The sequence below is a fragment of the Paramormyrops kingsleyae genome, chromosome 4 (assembly GCF_048594095.1).
Source record: "Paramormyrops kingsleyae isolate MSU_618 chromosome 4, PKINGS_0.4, whole genome shotgun sequence".
In the NCBI taxonomy this organism is placed as follows: Eukaryota; Metazoa; Chordata; class Actinopteri; order Osteoglossiformes; family Mormyridae; genus Paramormyrops; species Paramormyrops kingsleyae.
The window spans coordinates 36,044,139-36,066,204 of record NC_132800.1 but is presented as its reverse complement, the minus strand read 5'-3'; the positions used below and the strand labels follow the sequence as shown (position 1 = coordinate 36,066,204).

The following is a 22,066-nucleotide window of genomic DNA, read 5'->3' as shown; positions in this document are numbered from 1 at the left end:
GACATCTGAGGGATGTGGTGTCACGCAGCAGCAGGGCCCCTAACACAGCCACTGGGGACCATAGGAGGGTAGTTAGGGGGAGTGGGATCACTGTATGCATGCGATTCAGCCACGTTGCTGGCCCCCTGCGGACTCGGGGGGAATCGGGGTCGTCCTTATCTGTTTATGAGGCTTGGCTTCTGTAGACCAGCCTGGTGTCAAGTTCTCAGAGTAACAAGCAAAGGCTGCAGATTAACACTGAGCATGTCTCTGGGGAAAAACAGAGAAATATAGAGATTATAGTGAATTTGGGGAAGAACAACAGAGTAGCTGGACAACCTGCATCTGCTTTCATTCAGTTCAAGTTATTTAGAAGCCATAATTCGAATTCTATACACAACTCATATACGTATTCATATATGTTTGCGCACCAATCCAAAGCAACGGCGGAAGTCATATGACAAGATCACATGATCAGGGGTTTCTGGGACAGCAGCTCCCTGACACCCGCAAATGATGCACAATGTCCTGGAAATCTGTCTTGCCACCGCAACCTCGCCCCAAATTTAACCACCACTCTCTAGCCCCACCCTAGTTGGCAATATATACATGGTATTACCGTAATACCAGCCAAACATTGGCCAGTCCCCCCGCCCTCCCATGCCCCTCATCTGCCTCCCTGAAATCGATATCCCTAAGGTGGGATGTCTGTGCCTCTGAGGAACCTTATCGTGTGCATGGTGGAGGCAATCAAAACACTCTGCAATGTGACCCGACCTTGTCTACTCTGTCATCCCTAAAGCTCTCTCTCTCTCTCTCTCTCTCTCTCTCACACACGCACAGGTTTGTAATTATATCTTTGTGGGGACTCTCCATTCACTTCTATGGGGAAAACTCTAATCCCAACATGACGACCTTAACCCCTACCCAGCCCTAACCTTAACCATAAGTAACCAAACTAAATACGTGACTTCTGGCATTTTTTGTTTTTTGATTGCAGGCACAGATCTTTGTGGGGATCTGAAAAATGGTCCCCACAATGTAAAAAACAGGTTTTTATTACATTGTAGGGGACATTTGGTTCCCACAATGCAATAGAACCATAATCCACACACAAACACACACACCCACGGACATATAACACAATTATCACCCCAGATGCTTCATAGCTCAGCCAGACCCCTGGGCTCAGTAACTGTCCCAAATCACGGCTGATTTTTACCTGTCCATTTAACACCCGTGTTCATCCTGATGCTCTCGCAGTCGGTATCAGGTCAATGACAGCCTGCTGTTTAGTGCCATGGGAAGAGGTGGATTGTCGGAGTCTAGAGGACAGATTGAGCTCAGTGGTCTCTTGGTGCAATGATCTCCTCAAACTGCATGCGATCAATGAAGGGAATGAGATCCCATTAAAAGATTACAGTGTCCTAGAAAAGACCCAGATTGTGGCAGAAAAAGAGATGTAGGAAAGAAAAACTCTTCAGAATAACAAACAGCTCAACACCTTCATCTCTGACTGACAGCTGAAGACCCGAGATAAATACACAAACCATTGTGGTTTAAATCACCAGAATATAATAAGACAGCACTATAAAAGACAAATATTATCTGATGATTGTTGTTTGCTTGCAATTATTCATTAGTTATCAGAGATAAACAGGTAGAGATCACTAAGACCAGAGGTTCATTTGCTTCTCATGCAATGTTGTTTCTAATTGCAAAGCAGTTTGCATGCTCACTAAGTTATTTGTAAGAGTGATTCTCCCTCACAGCCCAGGGTGTGACTGGAGGGACACTTCAAAGGGGCAGGCACCCACGGCCGGGACCATCTGCCAGGCCTGAATCTCACACATCCAGGCTCAGAAGACATCCACACTCAAGGCAGGCCTTCTGGGAAACATACCTGTCACTTCCATTCTCATTCAGACATCAATAGATTTATATAACATCCCATGACAGCAAGTCAATACAGAGATGGTAATCTGAGTATTCTACTGTTCCTTGTTCCTAAAGAAGTGCTGGGACCTTTATTCAGCAGAGTGTTAAGGTGGCGTGTTAAGGCATCACGCCCTGTGGAGACGTGCAATACCCTCCGCAAGTCTTATCACTGCAGGTTGCTGCAAAATGCCTCAATAGGGTTTATATCTTCAAACCAACAGAGTTTCAAAGCTCTCTATCCAAGAGTCAGCTCCTGGGAAATCATCTCTTTAAACGATATTCCTTTCTGCCATATTCTGATATCGTTTTGAAATATTACTTTCTTAGTAAACGTCACACAACATGAGTTCATATGTTAAGAATCTTTGAGGTCTGCACAACTATGTACAAGCAGACAATCTCTGCAGCAGCAATGCCACGCCCCCTAGGCTCTAGACCAATCAGGCTTAGATATGGCCTGTCGACAATTATTTAAGGTGGTCCTGGAGAGCTGGAGGATGTGAGGAATTGGAATAATACAATGAAATAAAGTCTCAAATGCGGCATATTGAGTTGTGCTTTATGCATCTCTGGAAAACCCTTAAAATACTATTACAGACTGCATGTAACACACATATGAAAAGGAACATAGAAGTACCTACACAATGCAAAATAACAAATATATGAATAAACATGAATAAACAACAATAATTTCGAAGCATTGTTGTCAGCAGAGGTTAAATATCCGTCCCATTTTATACTTTAAATGATGAAGACTGGGAGAGACATTTTTCAATTCACCCGAACGAGCGTGATGGATATTTCTTTGCCAGTGGCAAAGTTCCTGGTTTAGCTAATGGGTTCCCATTGATTTATGTGTCCTTGTTATAAACAGCCAAAGCATACTTCAAGAGAAAGGGGTTTTACGGTCGCTTAAAAACACAGGTAAAATGAGCACCATTCGGAAAATGCACAGAGCCGAGGTAACGCTCTAATGCAATAATAAATTACAGCTCACGGCACATTAATAGCCTGTGGGACCCATCGATGTTAAAATATTTAAAATTCGAGTCTTTAAAAAGTCAAACACAGTTTGAACGAGCAGGCCAATCTCCGATGCCTGAATTCAGTGGAGGAGTTTGATGTTAATAACCAGGAGATCAGGAGGAACTTGCTAAGTGAGTACCACTGTTACCCATGAGTCCATGACCTCAAACACAACGGCTGGTTACTTCTTGATATGTATTGAACTAGTACATTTTCACCTCTCAGCTAATTAGCAGCTCTGGTTTACCTGGTTTCAGGTGTGCAGGTGGTAAAATGGGAAGGGGATAGAGTTTGAGGCTAGATTTGCAGTCAGCTATTAATTCCAATAAATCTTAGTTTTTCATGACTTTCCAGCATTGGTGTGCTTAGGGTGAAATCTGCATGACAAGCACAGATGCTCACACCATGATGCTTTGAATAATCATCAGACCTCACACAACTCCCAAGACAGCCATGAAAGCTCAGGTACATTCTCACATCGCTGCCCTTCTGCACCAAATCCAGGGGCCCCGCTGTCTGAAAGGCATTCTAAGGGAGATGTTGACGAGTTGAAAAGGTCTCTGCCAGATGGCAAAAGCACTCATCTGGAAAAGGCACAGAGGCACTCAAAGTCCAGCTGAAACCCCAGAACATAGTCCATCATGATGCATCGGCAACTGCAAACACTGGGGTCCCACCCTACACTGGCCATAATAAAGGCGGACGATGCCCTTTGGTTACCATGGGGATCCTTATACAACAACTGTGGCGCTATGGTAACAATACACACATATAGCTGGTATAGCACATTAATATTCTGTAAGCTGCCTATCAGTGATGGATGATAGGGACACAAATAATAAAATACACCTATAAGGAACAAGTCAGGGTCAGGGGAGAGGCCCAGGTGACGTGGTTTTGTATTAGCTTATATTTATAGGATTAATGAGCTCATTAACAAGTTCCCCGGACTCGGACGTGATTGGTGAGATCCTCCTAAATGACGGTGACAGGGGACATCATTCAGCAGGGAGCCTCAGACACGGAAACCTACAGGGAGATAGGTCACGCACTAGGGCATGTACAGGGGGGGGCGGGACACACGCCACAGCTAAAAGCTGATTGGCCCCCGCAATGCCCTCTCCCCTGTCACTCACCGACTCAAAACATATCATTGGGTAATAATAAGGTTGGCCCCATTGTACAAATTATGGCCCCTCTTATGCCGCATCCTAGAGTAGCACCTGGTCACACAAGCAACTTTGAACCACAGCCGGGGACCAGGCGCTCGATATTTGGGAGATGGTCTTTTCTATCCATGACCCTGGACCACATCTACAAAGAAGCATCAGGTCTCCAAGATCCCCCAACCCTTTGTGTGAGCAGCGGGGTCAGACCACTTCGACTCAGCCTTGAGGATCAATCATCTGCCCCCACCACCTTCTCTTGGGTAAAAAAAAATAAAAAATAAATGGACACACACAAGTGCAGAAATGTATGAGCGCAAACACACATACACACACAAACACGCACGCAGACACTCACACACACCACTAGAAAATGATGTGAAGGAAGAAAGAGAGGACTGAGAATGGATAAGTGTCTCACAGATGTTGACAACACTGAAGGATTCATGGTCTCCAGATCATTAAACCGCTGTCCTCGGGAATCCCCAGACAGCCCATATTTTACATTTTAGCTCCCTGCCAGGACAGTATTCATTTCCTACCGGGAGCTGGGAGACAGCAAAAGCGTGGACTGTCCGAGGGTCTCTGAGGACCAGTATGAGTCTCGATCTTCAGGTCACAAGGTCGCGTCCTTAACTACCACAGAGCCTGATGCCCCTAACCCTGAATAGAACCCACTGGACGACGCACGATTGGACGAGCCTGCACCCCTCCCCTCCCCCAGCTCTGTCACCATCTGGAGTCACGTGTTAGTGTTTCACGTTAGCGACATAGTCCCTACGGCAACAGATGCTACGTAATGTGGGGCCATGTGTTGACAAGCCCACGGATGTGACCAAGGGGGGAGGGCTGGACAGTGTTGGGAAGGCGAAGTGGGGTTCAGATGGTGCATCAGGCAGAGGGGGGGGCATTACCCATTTAGATCATACCGAAAATCATGATGGGAAAAATTGCCTCAGGCTTATAAGATGCTTTATAAGAAACACACATTGAACTACCTTTCAATGATGCAGATTCCTAGCAGATCTTATCTACTGGCTTTAGACCTGGATGCTGATATCGGGGCAGATGTATGTTATGGAGTTTTGCTGGATCCCCCCGCGGTACCCTCCGCTGGCCACCTCTCCCCGCAGACACGCCCCATTCCCTCTCTCGCTCTTAAATGTCAGTCAGATGTAGCCATCTCCGGGAAATCGGATTCCGAAAGGTCACCGTGGCAACGTTTGCCTGTACAGGTGACAATCCGAGTGAGTGGCTGAGGCATGGCGCCCTCTCTGGCCCTGGACGGGGTTGGCAGGAGGGGGGACTGTGTGTGAAGAAGTGACCGCCTCGTCCCTGGAATCTCAGCTCGAGTGTTTATTTTGGTTTTCTCTTCGAACCAAACTGGTAAATATAGCAGCTAAACAAAAAAAGAGCAGTGATATTCAAGCATATCGCCAGTCTGCTGGAAAATGGATGTTCGGAGCTCCCTGGGCCCTAAAGGTCATCTTCATTATCACCGTGCCCCTCCGTCACACCTCAGAAATGTAACGTTAAAATGCGGTTCCCTAGCAACGACTTTTCGTTACGTTTGCAGAGGGAGTCGTCGTTCCAACGTCAAGGTCAAGGCAATCAAACTAAGAATGAAAATAAAAAGGTCCGATGTGATTACCTTTCACAAATACTGGATAATACGGTCCATTAATACCAGTTCCCAGAGCCCTTCTGGGTCCCAGAGTCTCCTCAGTCTGTTGAACAAAAATACAATGAAGCCCTAGAGATCAGGCTTTCTGAGTCAAACATCCTCTTTCCAGGTTGTCCCACCATGAAGACACAATGTAGAGATGTATACCTTCTTCAGTTCTTCTGATCATCATACAGTCATACAGACCATATCAGCTAATCTCCTCACAAGGACCTCCGGTCTCCTCATACCTCTTGCACTTGTCCCAAATAATACAACACTTGTTCCTTCAGAAATGCTTTCCTGGCCAGAAAACCTGGCGCTGGAGTCGAGGGTCTCCGAGCAATTCCTCATCACAGACAGACCAAGGAGACAGTCATTATCCAATCAAACAGGAGCTTAATTGCTAATTAATTGTGAGCGCTACGGCTACGGATTTTTTTTTTTTTGGAATTGATTCATTTCTGCCAATACCAAAACGTGTGATCACACAAATGTTGGATAGCTGCAGTTCAGCTCCAGAAAGTACAAATCCAGACCAAGGTTTTGTTTCAACCAACCAGTTGAGTATAAAGAGTCACAGTCACAACGTACTCAACTGGTTGGCGGAAACAAAACCTCGGTCTGGATTTGTACTTTCTGGAGCTGAACTTTCCACCTCCTCTGGTCAGCAATCTCTGTTTTAATTATAACTCAAGTTTGGACACACTATTTTACACCCATTTCCCCCCAGGTTTCTTAGGACAATTTCTCAGCAGGCTAGTGTTCTGGAAGGGCACATACGTAGGAGATTCCTCCATGGAGAAGATCTGACGTCCTCCCTCCTCGCCTTCATTATAAATGATGAATATAAACCAAACAATCTTCTGAAAGGGGTACTTATTACAGCACAGGGGGGAGCCAGAGGCGGCGTGTAATCTTGCCAATTTCACTGTCCATTGGATCCAAGCTTTTGCATAAATAACAGCTACACCGGTATCAGGATGCAGGCTGAAACCCGAAATGAGAGTGTCATTCTGATTGGTCGGCGCGTGGATCTGTCTCCCTGGCAACGTCCCTGTCCCATGTTGTCTGTGTACCTGTGGTTCACATTAACCCAATGAGGCTAATGGCATGTGTGTGCGAGGTAGTTTGATAGCTGAGGCATTAGCACAGCGTCACATAGAGCAAGGTTTCTCAACCCAGTCCTCGGGGACCACCAGACGGTCCACGTTTTTGCTCTCTCCCAATTGGCAGGGAATTGGGAGAGAGCAAAAACGTGGACCGGCTGGTGGTCCCCGAGGACCGGGTTGAGAAACCCTGACATAGAGGTCCAAAGGCAGCAGATAAGCTCAATCCCCACACAGAAACTGCTACTCCCCCGTCCGACTCTGATTACACCTACAGATCGCTCATTAATTTGGCCCCAGTCCCTCACAAAGTATCCCGAGCAGGAACGAGGGTCATTTAATCATCTATAAACCAAACACCAAGTACGCTGGGGAAATTCCTGCTGTCAGTTAGGGAGCTAGGACCCGGGTCAGAATTACGGCCGGAGCGTTTGTCTTATGTTGAGATTTCTTAATGGGTCTTTAATCAGATGCTAATTTCTCAATCAGCCTCTTAATTTCTTACCCACCGAGACCTAATTAATGCGTGGCCAAGACTAAGTGACCCCCCCCCCCCATCCCAGCAAGTCAGCAATCCTCCCCCCTGGCGGATTAGACAGGGAGTGACGTAATGTCGTCCGTTAGACCTGCCTGACTGGGAACAGCAGGGGTGGAAAATGAATTGAGCCCGGCGTGACGACTCCCTCGCTGGTCAGTGGCTGATTACCGAAGGTCATTACTTGTGGCAGGAGGGCGAGAAGGACATACCACCCCCAACCCCCAACACGCACCTCCATTGATTTGTCTAGGTCTTACATAAATTCCCCTCATTCACCGTGACGAGCTCTTGAAATCACCATGACGATTTTGGCGCAATGTTAGATGCACCTGGGCCGAGGCTTGGACTATCGCTGCAAATCTCTCCACCCCACGGAAAGTAATTAAGCTCCAAAAACCTCATTCGGTGTTTTCTGTTGCGGCTGTATAGGTCTTTATTAAATGCGAGCTGTCAGTCATCAACCGGTTTAACCCAATGGGAACCGGAAAAGCAGCCAATGGGAAGCAGCCAATGGGAAGTGGATAAATCCAATCGGTGACTGACAGCTTACAATTATCCCACCCACTGTGTGCTTTAAAGCCTCATTTGTCCCGTCATTAGTCATAAGTCATTGTCTCAGTGTGTCAACTGACACACATACATGTCATTTCCACACAATGGCGACGCACTTCTCCTATACACTGGTCGGGAGGCAATTTTTAAATCCGGCTCCGTGAATATTTACATAACCGTGAGAAACGCCGGCAAGCAGAACCGCCTAATGGACCGGGATTTATCAGGGACAGGCTTTCTGGTTTGGACGTAACGGGGTTCCGGGCTGGGAGAGGAAGGCACCACAGAGGTAAACATACACAATGAAACTTAACACCAAACGTAAGATAAGAGGAACAAGAAGAGAAGGAATGGGAACCAGTGCTGAGTTTTGCTCAGATGACTTTATGAACAGTTTCTACCATCCATCCATACATCCATCCTTCCTTCCTTCCATCCATCCATTCCAACCACTTATCTTGGTCAAGGTTCTATTGGCCTATAGTATATTCCAGGCAGCACAGGGCACAAAAATCTCCTGTTTCTCCTGCATATTTTGTTTCTATTTTTGTGCAATTTTCTATAGCAAATGCCCCTTAGATTGATGGACGGATGAGCAGACGGGCCGCGACCTGCGGTGGGAGTTGGGGTAACCTTAACGCTATGACGCATATGAGGCATTTCCAAAATGAAGTGGCCCACATCTAGCACCCAGCAGCCTTGCAGTCCCCCCCCACAGAGAAGTCCAACAGGAAATATCCCATCAGCCCCCAGATCTCGCTGTCTTGGCTGGGCATTGTGCCCCCCCGCCCCATGGTGAATCAGGAAAAATACAACAACATTCATGATCCCGAAGCGGCAACTTCCCATGACCATCTGAGCGAGAATTAAAATTTGATTCCCCGGTGTGAACCTTTTAAGTCGGGGTTATGAGGACGAGTGCAATCAGCCTGATATTGCTCAGTATCTGAGCAGTTTCGCCACAGGAAGCACACAGAGGCCCAACGGAAAAACCACTATCAGGCACATGGAGGTGGGATAACTTATTTATAACCAAATTGCCACCTCATTCCACTACAACACATTTCCATCAAAAAGGGAAGATGTTTCTTTTTTGGGGGGGGGGGGGGGGGGGTGGAAGACTCTGTGTGATGTCATTTCCATCTCCCCAGTCTCATCTCCTTCCCATGGACGTGACCATGGACAAGTGCATGACACTAAGTATGTCCTGGCTGTGTGCAGAGGTCACGTGCAGAGGTCACGTGCAGACATGCTCTCCGGAGCAGGCCGTCAGCCACCATGAAGAGTCACATCGCTTACAGCGTCACTGATACGCGCGTCCAAACCCACCAGATCATTGTCATTAGATTTTAAACTGATGATCTTGCCACAGTGCAGCTAACCGGATTGGCTAATGCAGAAATGCTGGGTTTTACTGACCCTGTTATGGATCTAGGCAATGGACTGAAAACTCCGTCCCATCCATCACCGACAGGCTGCTCAGGCTGTTGGTGCGAGCCACTATTCAGCGGTGAGAGCTTTAAGGCACGTTTGGCTGTTTTTGCTCTACTATTGTGGTACAGAAAATGATCTAATCTTAATATTAATGGTAGTGCAGGATAGTAGTATAATTTTTACTCATCACTACAGTCTTGGAATCACTGTTAATCTCCGCCATAATTAATGAGCAAAACATAAATCCTTCCCTCCATAATTCATGCAGATGTGGAGGGATTTTTGCTAATTATAGTAATGGAGCATAAAGGAGCTCCTGTACATTTTTAGGGGAGAATTCCGGAACTTTCGAGAATGCCGCCTCCCTGCCGCTGCCGGTGGGTCGCCCATCTCGCAATCATGAGGCCTTTCATCCACGCGCGGGATCAGCTTCCTGACAGAGACGGGGGGGGCAGCAGGTGACGCGATTATCCCACAGCCGCCGTCGATTTGAGGTGGGAAATTATCCGTTTAATTATTGGGTTTCGGGCTGTGAGATTTACGGGGCCGTAAATGGGGCACAGGTGATGGATGTGGAGGCTCGGGGGGGGGGGGGGGGCGAGGCGGCTCCAGTGGGGAGCACTGGTCCTGATCAAGCTCGGGAAGAGGCAGGTAAATCCTCCACTTTGTATGCACCCCCCCCCCCCAGAGCTATGAGAGGTAACAGAGCACAACCACTTCCTGTCCTGTGTGAGCTTCTGGAAGTATTACAGGGAACCAGAGTGAGCAAAGAATACCTGGAACAGAGCCATGAAGACTGCAAACAGTGCAAACAGTGGTGGTGGGGGAGGGGGGGTGTTTAGACATGTGACCTGAATCCCAGGGACAGTGGAAGCGTGAATGGGAGCAGGACCATGTGGAAACGCGGGTGGTCAACTAACGCAACTGACACGGGTGGTGCTCAGTGTGGTACTGTGCGGAACTTCGAGCGGTCTCCTAAAGCAGCCGATATGGGTGGTGCTCGGCGTGGTACTGTGCGGAACCTCAAGCGGTCTCCTAAAGCAGCCGATATGGGTGGTGCTCGGCGTGGTACTGTGCGGAACCTCGAGCGGTCTCCTAAAGCAGCCGATATGGGTGGTGCTCGGCGTGGTACTGTGCGGAACCTCGAGCGGTCTCCTAAAGCAGCCGATATGGGTGGTGCTCGGCGTGGTACTGTGCGGAACCTCGAGCGGTCTCCTAAAGCAGCCGATATGGGTGGTGCTGGGCGTGGTACTGTGCGGAACCTCAAGCGGTCTCCTAAAGCAGCCGATATGGGTGGTGCTCGGCGTGGTACTGTGTGGAACCGCGAGCGGTCTCCTAAAGCAGCCGATATGGGTGGTGCTCGGCGTGGTACTGTGTGGAACCTCGAGCAGACTTTTTAAACAACTGACAAAGTTAGCTATCAGAAAGGATACGGTCCTGCTCCATGCGGGGAAAGTGTTTGTATTGCTGGGCACGTGTGTGTTTTGACCACAGCGCGTACGATTGCTTCTGAGGGTTTTTCTCCCTTGTTATGTGATTTGATTATCTGAGTGCTTCCGAAACCGAGGATGACGAGGGACACAGGGACGAGCGACTGTTTCCTGTTAGCGATTAGCGGGACTGGCTTTGGGATAGGACCCACTTTGCCTGAAGACAGACCGGCTCGGGTGACTCACTGAGTGCACCTGGGAAGACGGCGCACGTCTTTGCAGAGTCCCGAGAGTGAGACTGGTTGTGTAAATATTAAAGAGACGTGTAGGTTGCTATGGTGATTAACGAGTCAATTAGAGTGCAGAGCCCGACGGCCAATCCATTATGAATTATTATAATGTTCTGAAGATGCCGGCATGACTTATTGAGTCGATTGCAGGACTGGTTTCATTACCACAGGAACACAAGACACACAGAAATAATGGTCATGCGTTTAAACTCTTAAATGCAGAGGTGGGGGGTATCAAAACTACAGTACAGCATCTCTGTCACGTCTGTGATCCATCGGACCATCGGACGCAAATCAGAGGCTTCGGGTGGCAGGTTGGGCCGTGCCTACTGGAATCTCAAACCATAATATGACAGGAAAAAATGGAATGTTTCAAAGTCAGCAGCCAAACAGGTACAGGACCGTCAGATTAAATACCCTAAATGTTCCCAAAAGATGTTCTTGGCACAGACTTCGCTTGGCTCAACACGACGGCGCTTAATTGACCCGCCCAATTAGAAGCGCAAATCATATTTCGCACGAGATCCTTAATGAACGCTTGGCAAGGTGGACGCACGCCAGACTGCCTCAGCAGGAGCGAGCGAGCGAGGCTGTCTCACACGCTGGCGTTTCTGCCGCTTTAATGACCGCCTCGCCGGGGATGCAGATCCATCGCCAGACCCAGACGGCGCTAAAAACATCAACAAATTAAATGTTTTAATGCCCCCCAAGCAAAGAGAGCTGTCCGGCCTGGTGACTTTACTCAGAGGCCAGACAGGGTAGATTCCCATTTACTTCTGATGGATGTCACCGGCGTCCCAGGTTCGAGGAGAAGGCGAGAGACACACATGTAAATAAATCTGCTCTCCTTCCAGGCGATCAGAAGCCCTGGTTTGTCTGAATGAATGGCTCTGTTAGGCCGCAAAATCGGAGGGGAAGTTTATCGCGTTTCAGGCCGATAAACTGAAGCGGGACGTGAGAATCGGAGACAGGGGAGAAGTGAACGTGAGCAGTAAGAGCCTCAGCAGAGTTTTCCATTCCATTTTTGGATGGAAACCTGTGGTGATCCTCTGTGGGACGTTCTCGTGTCTGGTCAGCACACGAGGAACTACCCTGTTTGCTAATTATGGTTCCTGGCTTCTCCACTCCCCCCGCTCTGTGAATCCTGCTGTTCCACAGGATTGCCAGGTGCATGAATCGCTGGCACCTCAAGGGACTTACATCAAACTGTCATGTGATCAGTGATGCAGACTTCAGAGCCAAAGGTAGCCATATCCCAAGTAGTGGATTGCAATCTGCATTAGATTCTGAATACATTTATTTATGTAGCAGGTCAGTCCCCGGAGCAACCGGAGGTTAAGTGCTATGCTCAAGGGCCCAATGGTGAAACCACAATGTCGACTCAGGAACTTGAACCAGCAACCTTCTGTTCATAGGCACATTGTGCTAACTCACTGAGCCACACAACCCCACAACATCAACGTAAATATTGGAGAGATCCCCCGTCACCATACCTATTCTATGTCAAAGCCTCAACCACAAACATCTACCCATGTGTGTTCAGCCCAGCTCCTCTGGGGGGGGGGGTGTTTCACCTTCATACATGGGGGGTACCTCTATCTGCTTATAGGATGGCTCAACCGCACGCCTGCATCACACTGGGTACCGAGTCTGTTTTTATCTCATCCAGCGCGTGGAGTGCGTTGGTTCGGTGGCTGCCTCCATACCCACCCCCCCCCCACGCCCACCCTGTTCTTCAAATGATCCCTTCCGGAACCCTCTGCTCCCCCCCCACACACACACACACACACACACAGAGACATAGGCACACACACACCAACACACAAAGCCCCTGCATTCTTTACAGACAATTAGTCACGGCGTAATTACAGAGGCTCGTGAGGGGGCTGTCAATCCGGCGCAGGCGGGTAGGGCGGGGGGGTGGGGGGGACAGCTGCACATTCTGATGCCGGAAAATTCCATCTTCAGCCGTCTTCGTTTAATGGACCGTGATAACGAATCAGAGCCATCCTATCAACGTGCGACATTGCCTTTCTCTGCAAATGAATCCCCCACTCAAAAAAAATCATACTAATGGCGAAATTATTTTCTAAATTGATTTTTTAGGTAGTTTATGAGTAAATTAAGTTTGTTTAGTGTTTGTTTAATTAAGTTTGATCTGGAGCCTGGGAAAATCCTGCAGATTGGTGATGTACAATATCAGAACCATCTGGTCTGAAAATACAGCAGCAAGTGTGTAGAGAGGTCATAAAACAAGCACGTCTGAATGTATGCGGCATGAATGACATTAATATCAGCCAGGGTGACTGTCTCGCTCCACTTGCCATCATCGTTTAAACGCCCACCCTGGGCCAAGTGGGGTCACATCACAGACAACCAGACAATCAATTGTTTAGTGTGTATCGTTTGATCCAAGGCTCTTTTTTGTCTGGTCAAGCTCGCACCCATACCCCAGGTCTGGTCTCAGAGTACCATAGAGTACTGTCTTGGAGTACCATCTCAGAGTACTATCTTGGAGTATCATCTTGAAGTAACATCTTGGCCTACCGTCTTGGAGTACTGTCTTGGCTTACCTCTGTGATGTCTTCTTGTATTTCCGCCTGTGACAGAACAGGAGAGACAGGCTGATGAAATGGAAGGTTCCACAGACAAGCTGCCGATTTCCTAGAGAACTGGGATCTACTACAGTAAATGTGACCTGGTAAAATTCACCCTAACCTCAACATTCATCCATTAATATGTAAAAGCTCTGCATGAGGCCGTACGGCACAAGCACACTTTCTTGGTGAGAAAATACACAAGCTGAATGTGCACATCTTACAGAAGCACAAAAACAAAATGTACCCCAGCTCTGTGGTACCTGGATGGATGGATGGATGGATCAAGGAATGAGTGTATGGATCAATGGATGGATGAATAGATGAATAGATGGATGGATGGTCAAACAAAAGGGAATTCTGGCCACAATAAGTGTTTAAAAGACAGATAATTGACAGTTAGATGGGCTAGCAGAATCAGGGGGTTTGGGGGGGGGGATGGAACAAGGCAGAATATCTGGAGACACCAGCTGGCATGATGGCAGAAAGGAGACCTGGGAGGAAGATCTGCTGAGCCTGAATTTTGTTGAGCAAAACAAATATTTATCAGAGTTTGATCAGAACACCATGTGTATTTTTATCCTCCATGCTTCATACGAGCGGCAGTGAATATCTGCGGTCTGGCGGGCTCTGGCTAAGGGTTTGGTCTGACATTGTTTCTGCAAAAGCAACCAACAGCTGACATGGGGAGGCTGCGGCGGGGAGGCAAACCCCTTATTGGAGATGAATGCTGAGCCACGTTGGAGGGGATCCTCAGTGGGTGGCAGCAGGGGCTGTCGCCGCCCTAGAGACAGAGCTGTGTGCTGCAGGCAGCAAATCAAGCCTCAAGAAGAGAAAGAGAGACCTGGGTGCCCTGAGCGCGTGTCAGAGCCGGCCGCTGGATTCACTCTCTCCTCCAAAGGGGGATTTTCTGCGTAACATCACCACACTTGTGTACGTATGTGCTGAGACCCGTAGTCGTGAGGAGACGCTCTGAAACACGGGGATAACGAGGCAGGCTGGGAGCGACAGGAGGCACCAGTCAGCCCGCCCTGGCACACAGCGAGGATTTGCTTGGCCTCCCTGATTGAGCAGCCATCCAGAAGCTCAGGATTATTACTGAGTGCACTAGGCTATACGGCAGGGACCATGGGGACGAACAAGCCTGGCAATATGTCAAGAACACACAAACACACACAGATACACACCCAGACGTTCCTCTTTGTTACAGAGGTCTTTGGTGGGCGGGACTGGTGATGTGATGCCTGTCAATCATACACCTCCCCCAATGAGAATAAACGCAGAACATTTATCATTTTTGAATAACATTTATAATTGTTTACCTTGCAAGCAAAAAACTTGTTGGTGCGAAAGCGTTTCCAGGCACTCATGATAAAAAGAGTTTTAATAATTACTCCAAATAATCGCTAATAATGACTTTCCGTGCAGTTAAAAGCAGGTGTTCCTCGCGATGCTTCAGAAGGCGCCCTGGGGAGTGTCGCGCGCCTACCCAGCGCATCTCTCCCTTTCGCTTTGATTTTTCCGTGATGTTAATTATAGCGCACCTGCTAATTTAATCAGGCTGCCCTAATGCTATGGAGGGACGATATTAGAGCTACCCCCCTCCCCTACGTAAAAAGGCGGTAGGCGGGCAGAAAATCCGCAGAGGTCGAAGAGAGTGAGAGAAGCCGGTTTCCCCCGATGAAGTTTGGCGACGTGACGAAGTTCGCGCTGCCGTCCCGAGGTAATCGGCTCATTTTCACCCCACTGTTTTCGTGAAATGAAATTCAACACCTACATTTATATGTTTTTTCCATTTGCTTGATAAGGGATAAAGTTCTCTCCAGTGACGGCATGTGTTATGGGTAGCGATAACACGCACTGCTGTTTGTAAACGGACTAGATAAAGAAACCTGTTCAGATTTGGAGGTGAAGCTCGTTCGTTTGATAACTGGCAGCTGTTGTCTCCATTCTAGCAGAAAGATCAACCTGTCAAATTCACAGATATTACGGACCAAACGCAAAATAAAAGTGATGGATCTGGGACAAACACACGAGCATGTGTGGACATCCAAATGAAGAGAGATTTTTGATGCAAGCTTACAAATACAGAAAGACACAAGACCAAATGCACAAATCAGACATACATACGCACACGCTTACACACACAAGCAACCACAAGTGGAAAGTGTAACTAGTGCAACTATGAAATAGCTGAACTCACATTAACATACTGATACTCAGAACAAGGTACACTGATATGCATACAGAAAAATGTCTAAACATAGAAACACTGATACTCAGAATGACATATAGGCTACTCACACACATAATAGCACTCAAACATCCTGATACTGAATGAGGTGCACCAATACTCAGAATGACTTATACCAATACTAATAATGATTTTACACTGATACTCAGAAAAGAGGTATACCGATACTCAGAATAATCTACACAGATACTGAGAATGAGGTACACTGGCGCTCAGGCACACAGTGAAGCACTCACAGTCCACGGAGCCTCAGCCAGATCTTCTCGATCTGTTCTGGCTGCAGATACTTCAGAGAGCTGCTCTCAAACTCCTCGATCTCCTTGGTGGGCGACTCCATATCTGAACCCAGAGACGCGGCGGAAGAAAAAGTTAAATCCTGTCGGTGCCGACGCCGGCAAAGCGCAGGTGCAGGAAGCCCTCAGCGTCTCAGCACAGGCGGCGGGCGACAGCCTTCATCTCCTCCTCTTCCTCTTCTCTTCGCGGTCTGCCCGGCTCTCAGAGCCGCGCGGTGGCTGTCAGTGCACGGCGAGCGCTCCTCTGCTGGCTCGGGGCCATCATCCTTGCCTCCCTGGGGGAGGGGCGGGCGGGGGGGGGGGGGATGGACGGAGCAGACCGGGATCGGGGCACGAGCGCACGGCACGGAGCAGAGGCGAGTCAGAGGCGAGTCAGAGGCGAGTCAGTCAGCTCTCACGCAAGCCCAGAGAGGGATCTAATCCTCGAGAGCGGGCTGATGTCTTTTTTAGTCAGGGGAAGGGTGGGCCGCCGTGGGGCCTTATCGGCTGGGGGGTGGGTGAGAGAGAGTTTCAGAGCAAAGAATCACTGCCCCCCCCCCCCCACACACACACACAAAAGCTATCAGTGATCTGTAAGGGGCGGGGCATTCGGGGAAGGTGCGTGCATATCTCTGTCACTATCAGACGGCAAGAGTGTGTGTGGAGTACGAGCTAAGGGGCGGGGTGTGAATGGGGGGGGGGGGAGCGGTCTGGCTGACTGCAGGTTCCCCTTCTCCACCACCCCCATGGGGGCCAGCAGAGCCCGTGTCGCACTCCATCCCCCCCCCGAAACCCCCTCCTCGGATGCTTTGGAATGAGTAGCAACGCCTGACAGAGACCAGTTCTCAGTTCAAAGGGCGAACAAACAATGATACACAATGTTGGTGTCTGTGCTCAGGACCAGGACTCAACGCCAGGGTGAATTTCCATGGACATTTTGATCAAAATGCAATATTTACAATGGACATAGTATTTTAAAAGGTAATTTTGACCCAGTTTTGACACGGACACATTTATCCCCTGCTTGGGACCGACTCGGGGACAAACCGCCCGTCCATCTACAAAACAAGCAATAAAAAGATTAACTTTACGAAGGTGTGCGCTTGGCGGCCGATCTGAGCTGTTTTGAGGCATTTCTGTGCATGTTTAGAGACGACTTTCTCAAGGTCGTTCTACCTAATGGCATTTCCTGTAATTATATTATTTATATCGCACCGATTATTAAAGGTTGACAAGCACTATAAAATACAGAGGAATCACGGTATCCTGGTGTAACAGACTTACTGCATTCGCGTGACACAACCTCTAATCGCATAACAAATTGTACATTCATCTAATAAATGAATGTAATGAACTTGCTGATTAAAGCTCTACCCACCCGTCCATCTTCAGTAACTGATTATCTACCCAAAATCACTCCCCCCTCAGCCAGACCCCCCGTCTGCGTTTTACGTTTCAGTTTAATCTCATTTTAGCTGCCAGGTCCGTTTTACTTGTCCTTTGCATTTTCTGAGTGCATGGACACCCCAGCCAGAATCACCCGTACGTTTCTGTAGCCTTGTGTCAGGGACTATGAAGACCTTGTCACCTCAGGCACCATCAAATCATCGCCCGCTGTTAGTCCCAATAAAAACCCGAAACACACAGAACCTGTCCTATATGTGCCGCCCCCATAGGAGTTAAGCTTGATATTTCATGTTCGTTTTCTGTACACTTCCTTCATAGTTGGTCGCCATATCCTGCCACTTCCTGTTTGTTCTTGTCCACAGTTCCGTGGCGCCCGGTGCCGACTACGGCTCAGTAGGGCCGGACCTGCAAGTTTGTGGTCCACTGATGGGACGGGGCTCTCTGTCCTGCCTGTCCTTGGGTGTGACCTGCATGAGCTCAGGCTGCTGGATGCCACAGAACATGCAGGTCTTTAAACCTGACATATGCTTCCAAAATTCAAAGCTGTAGCTCAGCTAGGACAAAATCAAAATACATACTGGACCTGTATCTTCAGTTTTTTCTGCACTCTATTCCAACTTCTACTTAATTTTTTTTATTCTCTATTTTTAGTTATTTATTCTCTATTTATCCTCTTCTATTAATTCTCTTATCTATATCTATCCTGATTATGTGTCTAATTGTACACTTCATGCCACCACCTGTACCAAAATAATTCCCTTGTCCTTTTGGTAATTGGCACATGAAAGGATTCCAATTCTGATTCCGAGGTATTTACAGAATCAAAAAGAGTGAATCATCTGTTAGCTACAGTCAAATGAAATCAATTCCAAGCATTTCCTTGGTTTGTACAGGGGCATGAAACATGCTCCGTTGGGAACAGTCGGTATAAAAAGACGTTCGGCTATTGAATGTGTGACAGAGTAGCACAGGGAGAAGGTTATTTAGGGTCATACAGGGCAGCTATGTGGCGCTGGTGAGCTGTGGGATAAGGGACAGGGAGGCTGGCAAAGTCTCACCGGCTTTACAGACTCCATTCAGGCATGTGGGAAGGCACACGCAGGTTCATAAGGGCGGGGTCCTCGTCAACTGGGAATGGGCTGTGGCCCCATGGGGATTCGCCGTGGTGACAGAGAACGTGCAGACATCCTGTCCTGGGGGGGGGGGACATCTGAGACCCCGCCATCCAGTCCTCGATCTCCAGTCTGTCTCACCTGTCATCATCCAGGGATGGGCTGGGGGGGGTGGGAGGGGGTGCTGAGCCCATCCTTTAAATTAGGAGATGCAGGGGGCCTGCGGTCCGCTAGCCTTTTATCTGCTGGGGGGGGAGGGGGGGCACTCTCCTGCACTCACCGAGAAGGCCGCCACGGTGTGCCAGCCCCCACCCCTTCAAAGGGATGCGGATGTCGCTCCTTCCGTTCTCAAAGACCCTTTCAAGCTGCTGTTGAACCCCCCCACCCAAATCAAAATCCACCCCCCAAACCCAAATCCACCACCCCCCCCCCCCCTCCCAGTGATGCCCTTTGCCAGCCAGACCCAGATCATGAGGCTCCAGGCCCCCAGGGATGCCCAAATCCCCCCACACCCCCGCCCCCACCCCACCACTCCCACAGACCTGGCTCTGGCATCTGGGCGAAGAGGCATTTGACTCCTGAGACAGGAGCAGGAATCACTGGGTTCTACTCAGACCGTCAGGAGCGCAGGACTGGGCCAGCGGTTCCACATCAGCGGTTCCACATCATACTTCCAGAAGCACGATTCCCAGCCTCTGGAGTCCTGGACGTCGCTGCTGTTCCCTCAAGCCGTTAAAAAGCTACTCCCCGTCAAAAAAAAGCCCCCCCCAATTGAGGAGATACCAGACAGACAATGGCCAGACACATCAGAGCCTGTGAAGGGGGGGTCTGCTTTTCCCCTAGATGCTCAATGGCTCTCACCGGTTAGGGACCGTTATGTTTAATGAGACCGCGTCTCATCTCTCCCCCGACAGCACAAAGCCACTGTGCAGAGAGGCTTCAGACTCACGGCTGAAATAAGACGGATGCGATGAGACGTCTGTTAGGAAAAGCAACCGAGATGTGTGATGGAGTCTGTGATTCAGTCAGGCAGCGTGGCGAAAGTCCCCTGGGACGGGATTCAGCGGCGGAACTGGTGGCTGAACTTTTCAGGTCCGTTTCTGATGCAAACGCAATAAGCGGCATGTGGACTTCGGCGACGGACAATCGAATCAAACCAAAGTTCATCCCCCTAAAAGAAATGGTTTGTTTCTGTTCTCTTTTTTCTTTCTGTTGTTTTGTTTGGTTGCCTTCATTTCTTCCCCGCATGGGGGGATGTGAAAGAGATAAAACGACGCGTTAAACATTTATCTCTGAGGGTAAAAAGGCACTGTTTAATCTCAGCCTGTCGCATTCGCGATAAAACGTCTGGTTGCCATGACATCATGCACTATGCAAATTGTTAATAAGGTCCTATAGGTCTGCAATGTCCCTTTTTTAGAATTAGTTTCAGTGTCATGGTAGAGCCACGGGACCAGGGTCAGCCTGAGACGGCCAGCCAATCACACGCAAGCACATCTCAGCAGTGCTCCGGAGCTGTGCATTCTGGGTAATGGGTCATATAGCCAGCAGGCCACAGGAAACACACAAAAAAAAACAAGCTGAACATGATGGGTGTCCTGAGCAAAACAGATGGGCAAACGGAGCGAGGCAGTGGCAGGGCAGGTAACATGCCCCCCCGCTATCAGAACCAGTGTTTGACCCTGACCAGAGGGCCTGGAGCTTACAAACAATGGGCAGCTTGGCATCTGGGCTGGGCGAGTTTCCCAGAACTTTTTAACATAATCAAACACAAAACAGACGGGCGTACCTGGTGAAGCCCCCCCACTGCAGAGTGCAGTTCACGCTTCTCTGTCCTACTCTTTACTTTTCCCTGGGCAGGAAACACTCACACTATTGGCCTTAAAGCGTGTCTCCTTGACAGCTAACGGCTCCTGGGTTTCGCTCCCATTTCACAAGCGTAAGAAACCCACCACCCCGTCTGCCATCTTGTTCCACGTCACCAGATTACCGCTCTCATCTTCACCTTCCTCTAGGGGAGTTCGGGGACGGCCGAGGCCACAGGCGCTGACTGGAAACCCAGAAACCACCAGATGTTTATCGGAGGGGCTTTCGAGGTGGTGGTGGGGGGGTGGGGCCCGCCGGCATCACAGACGTCAACGTCGCCGCAAACGGATCCTCCCGCGCTCCATTTCACTGTAGAGGAGCTCAGAAGTCAAAGGAGGCAGAAGAAAGCGCTTTTTAATCAGACGGCGAGCTGGCGACCGAATGATTAGCGTCTTAGCGTAGCTTAGCTTCTCCTAGCGCCGCTTCCGGCGTCACCACCAGCTTGCATAAATGAAGGTTTGGGCAAAACTACGATAAACTGCAAAAACAGAAACACCAACATTTGATACTAATGCCAAAATCAATGATAAAAAACACTGCGGGGGGGTGTGATCAGTTAATGTGGTGAGGAAGCAGTATTATAGAAGCTCATATCAGGAGCCCTGTGCCTCTGATCAGTCTTATGCTGAAATTTTTAATGTTTCAGAAACGTAAGATCAATCATAAATCTGACTCCCAGTGTCTTCCCACAGTCTAATCTCTAAATTTACCATAGTATCTGTGTGTGTGTGTGTGTGTGTGTGGATTATGTTTATATTACATTGTGGGGGACCAAATGTCCTGTTATTTTGACGTTGTGGGGACCATTTCTCAGGTCATGCGAAACGTCTCGTATTTAGTTTGGTTACTTATGGTTAATGTTAGGGTTGGGTAGAAGTTAAGGTCGACATGTTGGGATTAGAGTTTTCCCCATAGAAATGAATGGAGAGTCCCCACAAAGATATAATCACAAACCTGTGTGTGGGTATGTGTGTGTGTGTGTCTGTGTCTTTGTGTGCCCAGCAATGGACTGGCATCCCATCCTTGGTGTCCCACAGCCTGCCTGGGATGGAATCCAAACCCTCCCCCACGATCCCAACATGACTGGCAGTTGGATCGATGGTATTTCAATCACATGCAAGCCCAATGCTAAGTCCCTTAGAACCATGCTATTTCATCTCTTCATGTTTGATAGAGATTTAACGAACATCATTATAATCTTAAAACTTCACTATGGCATGTTTTTAAAACGCACGCAAACACTCAATCAAGAGTGACAATCTACCAGAGGTATCACCTGGCAGTGAACCTCTTGATTCCAGATGTTTACAAATCTGTCTGTTTATGCACTATTTTACCCCCCCCCCCCCCCCCCAATCACCAATGGAGACTGAACGGCTCATTAAAAACCCCACAAACCATCACAGACACTGCCCACTTCTCCGCAAACGAAG

The 22,066-nt window shown here is 48.7% G+C and overlaps 1 protein-coding gene across 5 annotated transcripts in view; it reads right to left on the bottom strand.

Moving 5' to 3' along the window:
• Positions 1-22,066, bottom strand: part of pde1cb (phosphodiesterase 1C, calmodulin-dependent b) — a 64,599-nt gene that overhangs the window by 21,550 nt on the left and 20,983 nt on the right. For 2 of the 5 annotated variants that reach the window (XM_023815772.2, XM_023815774.2), the window contains one exon: positions 13,699-13,725. The exons of 2 other annotated variants lie outside the window; for them this stretch is intronic. In XM_023815772.2, coding sequence (XP_023671540.2) covers positions 13,699-13,725 — 27 coding nt within the window. Of the gene's footprint in view, positions 1-13,698; positions 13,726-16,212; positions 16,509-22,066 lie in introns of those variants that run through there. One more of the 5 variants, XM_023815776.2, reaches the window with a different exon arrangement.